Raw genomic sequence first — 8,293 nt, 5'->3', positions numbered from 1 at the left:
GGATAAACATTCAAGGCACATAATAGCAAACAACATTCACTGAATATTCTTACACGCCAATATAAGCGTCATAATGATATTGGTTTGAGCGTACCTCACCTACAACTTACAATACCACATTAATTTCTTAAGGACTATCGAATGAACTCGTCCAACGATATAACCTACAATAAAAATTCGCTATATACTTCAATATACTGCATTCCAACTGACTAAAATAATTTAATTCGAATCAGTTAAAATTCAAATTCCGGGCAGCCAACAAAACCAGTTTAGTATCTGAAATTTCAAGCTTAATACCTCAAGAATCAAGGCTAAAATGCACAACATTGATCTTGCGAAGGTGGCTCGTCGGAAACACTATTCACACGTCGGAAACCTAGCTGAAACGTAGCTTGAAATCAGATGAAAATAGGGAAATATAATGGGCTTTTATTCCTTGCTAACTAAACCCACATCAACAAGAAAAATTGAAGCTAGAAGCTCACCAAATCGGACAAAGAACGAAACTCAGCTGCTACCCGAACGCGAAGGATGGAGCTCTGATTTCTACCGATTCATGGCAGGAAAGAAGTTAATAGAAGAAGGAAAGAAGATTTGCTAGCTGCTGGGCTACTTCTCCGACCTAGGGCGGCGCTACGCGAGGAGTTGCAAGGCTGGGGAAGAAGAAACTTTCTGGATTGAGCCGCTCGATATCTCTGATTTATCAAATGGGTTGGTTAATATATTATGAAAATGGGCTGGGCCTATTATAGTTATTGGGTCTCACATTCTCCCCCACTAATAAAAGATTTCGTCCTCAAAATCTAACATACGCAATACTGATAACCAAAACTTTACGACTGATAATACATAGGAAATTCAGAATACATCGCATTATTCATTACATTTTCAAACAAATGAGGCCATTCTTGTCGTATCTTTGCCTCTAATTCCCATATAGATTCTTCTCTTCCATGCCTACTCCACTGTACCAAAGCCAATGGAATTGTCTTGCTCCTGAGTTGTTTTTCCTTGCGGTCCAAAATTTGCACTGGATGTTCAACATAGCTAAGAGAACTATCCAACTCCACATCCTCGACATTCAAGATATGAAAAAGATCTAGATCATACTTCCGCAACATAGATACATGAAACACATTATGTATCAAAGACAAACTCGGCAGCAAGTCTAAACGATAAGCCAATGTGCCAATCCTCTCAACAATCACATACGGACCAATATAACGTAAAGCTAACTTCCCTTTATGTCCAAATCTCATAGTACCCCAGAATGGTGATACTTTCAAGAAAACATAGACCCTACTTGGAACTCTAAAGGTCTACATCTTTTATTAGCATAACTGGCTTGACGATCCTGGGTTGCTTTCATCTTTTTTCTGATCAATTCAACTTTATCCTTCATTTCTTGAGTAAATTCTGGTTTAGACATCTGTCTTTCTCCTACATCTTCTCAACATATCGGCGATCTGCACTTTCTTCCATACAAAGCTTCAAATGGTGCCATACCAATTGTTGCCTGAAAACTATTATTGTAAGAGAATTCAACCAAAGAAAATGATTTTTACCAACCACCTTTGAAATCCATCACTACTGCCCGTAACCCATCTTCAAGAGTTTGAATGGTTCTTTCTGACTGACCATCTGTCTGTGGGTGATAGACAATGCTCATAACCAACTTTGAACCCAAAGCTGATTGCAAACTTCCCCAAAAATTCGAAGCAAACCTTGGATCACGATCGGATACTATGGTTACTGGCACACCATGCAATCTTACTATATGATCAATGTACAGTTTCGCCATTTTCATATAAGTACAAGTATCATACGGAATAAAATGAGCTGATTTAGAAAATCTATCGACAATCACCCAAATCGCATCACAACCACGATTAGAACGAGGTAAATTTGTCACAAAATCCATAGCAATGTGCTCCCAGTTCTACTGCGGCACTTCAAGACTATGTAACATTCCACCAGGTCTCATTCTCTCGGCTTTAACTTGTTGACACGTTAAACATTTAGCCACAAAATGAGAAATATCTTTCTTCATACCTTCCCCACCAATAATGAGCTCTCAAGGTATGATACATCTTTCGAATTCCTGGATGAATACTGTGTCGACTACAATGGGCTTCCCGTAGTATAACTTCTTTCAAATCTATCAAATTAGGAACCACAAGTCTATCGTAAAAGCGCAGACTACCATCAGAGGCAACACTAAACTTTTCTTTCTGACCTGTTCGAGACAATTCTTTTAATCTATGAATGTGCGGATCGGTTTTCTGTGCTGCTTTGATGCTGGATAAAATCTGTGGCTCAACTTGAATAGATGAAACTATAAAGTAGTCTCCACTGATCTGGTAAGTCCATCCTGAAGTTCCCAAGTGCTCGTGAACTTTAGAGATAGTCAAAGATGTCAGCATAACATTTTGAACTTTCCTGCTGAGAGCATTTGCAACAAGATTCATTCGACCTGGTTGATACTAAATCTCACATTCAAAATCTTTAAGTAACTCCATCCATTGACATTGTCTCATGTTCAAGTCAGGCTGTGTGAAAAGATATTTAAGACTCTTGTGATCCGAATAAATCACAAACTGCTCAAAGTACAGATAATGACGCCATAACTTCAATGCAAACACAATGGCAGCCAACTCTAAGTCATGGACTGGATATCAGGTCTCATATGGCTTCAACTGACGAGAATCATATGCAATCACTCGCCCATTTTGCATTAGAACACAACCAAGTCCATTTAGCGATGCATCTGAACAAACAACATATCCACCTGAGCCTGATGGCAAAGCCAGCACTGGAGCCGTTGTCAACTTTTCCTTCAAAATCTGAAAACTTGACTCACATTCACCAGTCCACACAAAACGTCTATCTTTTTGCGTTAATTGGGTCATAGGCCTTGCTGTAATAGAAAATCTTTCAATAAAACGCCTATAATATCCTGTCAATCCCAAGAAACTGCGAATATCGGAAATATTCGTCGGTGTTGGCCAATTGATAACAGCTTCCACTTTACTAGAATCCACTGATACTCCTTGAGCTGATATAACATGACCCAGAAATACTACTATGTCCAGCCAGAATTCACATTTAGAAAATTTTGCATACAATTGCGCTGCTCTGAATGTCTGGAGGACTTACCTTAATTGTTTTCGATGCTCCTTCTTTGTTTTTGAATAAATCAAAATTTCATCTATGAAGACAATAACGAATCTGTCTATAAATTCTCGAAAAACACGATTCATCAAATCTATAAAAACTGCTGGAGAATTAGTCAATCCAAAAGGTATAACTAGAAATTCATAATGCCCATAACGTGTTCGAAATGCTATCGTCGGAACATCTTCCTCTCAAACTCTAAGCTGATGGTAGCCAGCTGATGTACCCTGCAACTGATCAAACAAGTCATCGATACGCAGCAGAGGATACTTATTCTTCACAGTAGCTTTGTTCAACTGCCTGTAATCAATGCACATTCTCATCGTTCCGTCTTTCTTCTTTACAAACAATACCGGAGCTCCCCAAGGTGACATACTTGGTCTAATATAGCCTTTTTCCAGTAAGTCCTGTAATTGCTCTTTGAGTTCTTTCAATTCCGCTGGATCCAAACGATATGGTGCTCTAGAAATAGGATTTGTTCCGGACACCAACTCAATGCTAAAATCGATTTCCCTCTGGGGTGGAAATCCAGAAATTTCATCGGGAAATACATCAGGAAATTCCTTGACAACAGGAATATCTGAAACTTCAAATATTTTTCTCGGTGTCGCATCAACTGTATAAATCATGAATCCTTCATTTATTGTTGACAAGATTCTAAACATTTTCATTTCTGACAATAATGGAATACGTGATTGTGAATCACTACCGTAAAAATTCCATTTACTACCATAATACGGTCTGAATCTGACAACTCCATGGAAACAATCAACGATAGCTCGATAATTGACAGAGTATCCATTCCCAAAAAACAGTCGAAGTCAGACATATCTAGCTTGATGAGATTAGTTATCATAATATTATCATCGAATCTAATCACACAATTCAGAATTATCTCATGAGACATCAAGCATACACCGGCAGGAGTAGAGACTGACACAGTACCTATCAATGGAGTAGTAACAATCTCATGCTCATCAATAAATACAACAGATACAAATGAATGAGATGCTCCTGTATCTATTAATATACGCGCAAGATGATTAAAAATAAGGCATATACCTGCAATAACTCCGCCCGGTGTGTCTTGAACTTGATCCCGGGTTAAAGCATGAACTCGAGCCTGTTGTGGCCCTGGAAAACGCTACTGAACAGAACCTCAAGGCTGAGGATAGCCAGACTGCTGAAAAGACTGAGTCGAGACAAAAGGTCTAGTTGCTTGTCCTCTAAAATCCTGACCAAACTGAGGTTGCTGAAATTGCTGTCTTACTGCATTCAGGCATACTCTAGCATAATGTCCAACTTGCCCACAAATATTACAAGATCCATGAACTCCCATACACTGAGTACTAAAATGCTTACCACCACAACGATCAGCAAATACTCCACCTGGTGACCCAATTGAACTTCCACGCTGACTGCCAGAACTAGAAGAACTACTACGAGTCTGTTTCTTGAACTGTTTTCCTTTGGCCTTAAAGTTTTGCTGCTTTGGTTGTTGATAAGACTGCGAAGGCTGATACGACAGTAAAGGACTATATAGTGGTGCACCAACTGGCATCGGCACATTGCCCCCTAAACTCTGAGGAAAACATGGTTGCACTGATCGTGGTTCTTCCAAAAGTAGACTTGCCTCCACATTCTTGGATTTCTCTACAGCATCGGCATAATTAATAGGCGTTTCAGCTACTACTAAAGTACAAATGGTTCGAATCAATCCTCGCATAAAATGCGATAGCTTGTTCCGATCACTGCTAGCAACATGAGGAACATAGGCAAGAAGCACTGAAAATTGAGAGGCATACTCCACTGCAGTCATATTACCTTGAGTAAATCTATTGAATTCAGCTTTCTTGGCCGAATAATACGAAGGCGGTGAATATTCTCGAGCAAACTGAGCGCAAAATGCATCCTAAGTAACTCTTTCACCTGATTCTTTCAGAGCTTCCTCAGTAGTTTCCCACCATAACTGAGCTCGGTCTTTTAATTGACAAACAACCAACTTAGGCTGCAAATAAGGAGTGTACTCCAACATATTAAACAATTGCTTCATACTTTTTAACCATGCTACACCTTTCTCACCATCTTCATTCCCAAAGAATCGAGGAGGACGCATGTTCTGAAATCGGTATATCACTAGTTCCATTTCACCCATTCCTCTAGTCAACTGATCCACTTCATGCTCAACGTTAACATTTCGTGCTTCACCACGAAGACGACGACCTCGTCTTCCCCATTCAGTCTCGTTAAGTCCTCTCACATTAGGAGCTTTAAATTCCTAAACAACTCCCTTTCCTTTTCTGCCCTTACGTCCAGGTGCCATCTACAAGACACAAGTATTTAATCCACAGGCAGAAACAAAATAATCGGTTTAGTATAAGAGCATAAACTTAAAATAATAGACAATTTCTAAACTAAATGTCAAAACTTAATCAAGTATACGCTCAAGTCATGCTAATTCAATTAATTCAAAACATAGAAGCAAGTAAAAGCAAATAATCAAAAACATGCACAATCATTTTATTTGTGTCTAAACTCGAGTATCCTAGACTCTAATTCGAGCGTATCCCAGTTATGCTCTGATACCAAACTGTGAGCGCCGTGCTCTCAGTTTATATTTAATTACCAAACAACAAGGATTAATTGGTGTAAACAGCAAAAACGAGTTTAAAACGTTCATTTGGGCCTACAGAAATTTCGGCATGACCTCCCAGTAAGTAGGACATCCCAAAAATTTCAAAAAACAACAACAACAACAATGTATGCTCGAAAATAACATCAAGTTCACAATCAACCAAACAAATATCCTACAGCCGCACTGGTCAGGACTAGACACAACATACCACAAATAAAATCCAAAACAACTTAAGAACATCACCTTACAGCTACACAGGGCATCTCCCTGGCAAATGTATCAAACAAGTATAATATATAGATATATGGGAACTCTGACAAAAACCAACTGACTACTGGGTACCACTCGCTGACGCTCCACCAGTGTGGGGACCCGAACCTAATTCGTCTTCTTAATCATCATTAGGATCAATTAATTAATCTGGGTCTAAATTTTTTTTTAAAATACACGAGTGCGCAACATATGAAATAATTCTTATTTCATTTACAAGATCAACATCCAGATCTAAAGTACAAGTCTTGTATAAAAGTAAATCATAATCAACTACTGTTCATTCACTACATATCAGGTAATTAAACAAATCTACTTCTAAGTCCGGATCTCCACGCTAATCTTGATCTCTCATCCTCTTCTTTACCCTGATCCTATCCCACCTGTTGTCATGCACACATACAAGCACAACAACAGCCGGATAACTCCAGTAAGAAATATATTCCCAGTATAAACCATATATACATGCAATCATATAAACAGATATAAAAGCATGAAACAGATATCAATAACATGTATCAAAATCTTAACGACATGAATCGATATAAAGCTGTAAATAAACTCGTGACTCATCATCTCAGACTCGACTCATCTCTAATCTAGGGATCCCAGTCTAATTCAGACTTTGGCATTCTGTATCGAATCTCCGCAATAGAAGTCGATCTACTCCTACGCAACATTGATACACCAAAAGTCTAGTGTCTTGGCGGTTCCGCCGAAGACTTGGCAACTCAGCCAATAACAAGGCATATCAGCCCATGACTAGGCACATCCGTCCACGACTAGGCACATCCGCCCATGACACAATACATGCTCTACTATAAATCAATAGACCAAGCATATCAATCTCATGAATTGCAAACATCAATGCAATACAATAAAGTATGTGGTTTTGGGAAACTCAAGTCAAATCAAACTCGAGTCATATCTCCCCGGTTCGATATTGATTTATACTTTTCTCTTGTCAATCTGACGAAGTCAAAGTCTCGAATTCGAATCTGTCAATACTTAATCTAACATTGACATTATTGAGGAGTACAATATCAATATGCAACTCAAATCAATACTGGATATAATCAGAACTCAATCTAATTCTGTTTCAACGGCATAACGGCACAATCTCGATATACCCAACAATACAATATCAGCAGATACAAATCATAACTCATAATCGATAACAAACTCAATCTGATATCAAATCTGTATAATCTCAATCAAATTCAATTAGAAAAATCATCACAATTCCATATGGTATCCGTTCTTCAATCTGATTTCGATTATACAACGATAACAATCTCAGGAATAGATAATATCAGTCATATAATGATTTATCTCATATCATATTTTCAAATCATATCAGAAAGTAATAAAACTTACGTCCAGTTGAAGTCTTTGTCGATAGAAACACGGTACTGAACTCGGATTGAAAATCATACGGTTGGATCTTCCGTAAATCAAATTCTGAGATCTAAGGAAGCTTTGAAGATTTCGTTCGATTCTTTCTTTCTCCTTTTTCCAATGAACTAGAGGAAGAGTTAACAAATATATATATATATCCCTTGCATGGTAAGGAAACGTGGCTCGTTCCTTAGTCTGCACGTCTGGCGCATATGCGCGACCTTCCTCGGCGCATATGCCCGAGACACTCTGTCTCGGCATATTTTCCTTTCCTCAGCTCGCGCATATGCGCGTCCTCTTCCAGCGCATATGCGCGAGGTTCTCTGACATACTCGCGCATATGCGTGGGTCTTGGTCGCGCATATGCGCGAGGTTCTTTGCCTACCTCGCGCATATGCGCGCCTCGCACATAACAATTTCTTCTCCGGTCTTCCCCGGTCTGATCCTTTCCGTCTGTAATCACATCAATTATCAATAAATCATTTCAGATTACAATAATCAAAATATCGGGCATTACATTTCTCCCGCTCTAAGATCTGATTTTGTCCCCGAAAGCACATGCAATCAAATCAGATAGCAAATCAGATACAATAAGAAATGGAGAACAGAAGCTAAACAAAGAGACTCACATCAATGAAATAACTCTGGGAATTTCTGTCTCATGTCTGACTCAATCTCCCAAGTAGCTTCTTCGATGCCATGACGACTCCACTGAACTTTAACAAGCGGAATAGTCTTCGTTTTGAGTTGCTTTTCTTTGCGATCGAGAATCTGGATCGGCTTTTCAAAATAACTCGACATTTCATCAAGTTC

The 8,293-nt window shown here is 38.9% G+C and overlaps 1 protein-coding gene across 1 annotated transcript; it reads right to left on the bottom strand.

Annotated features, from left to right (window-relative positions):
• Positions 1–836: 836 nt before the first annotated feature.
• On the bottom strand, positions 837–1,804 carry LOC142538737 (uncharacterized). Its single transcript, XM_075644034.1, has 2 exons — positions 1,576–1,804; positions 837–1,243 (listed from the first exon to the last, which is right to left on the bottom strand). Exons 1-2 carry the CDS (start codon positions 1,802–1,804, stop codon positions 837–839), a joined length of 636 nt encoding a protein of 211 aa, XP_075500149.1.
• Positions 1,805–8,293: the final 6,489 nt, after the last annotated feature.

Source organism: Primulina tabacum, chromosome 3, assembly GCF_025594145.1.
Source record: "Primulina tabacum isolate GXHZ01 chromosome 3, ASM2559414v2, whole genome shotgun sequence".
NCBI lineage: Eukaryota > Viridiplantae > Streptophyta > Magnoliopsida > Lamiales > Gesneriaceae > Primulina > Primulina tabacum.
The sequence above is the reverse complement of the archived record's forward strand: the minus strand, read 5'-3'. Positions and strand labels throughout refer to the sequence as shown.

Coding starts and splice junctions, on each gene's coding strand:
- LOC142538737 (XM_075644034.1), bottom strand. CDS start 1,804: ATGGCGAAACTGTACATTGATCATATAGTAAGATTGCATGGTGTGCCA. Junction 1,244..1,575: donor AGTAGTGATGGATTTCAAAG/GTGGTTGGTAAA, acceptor TTGGACATAAAG/GGAAGTTAGCTTTACGTTAT.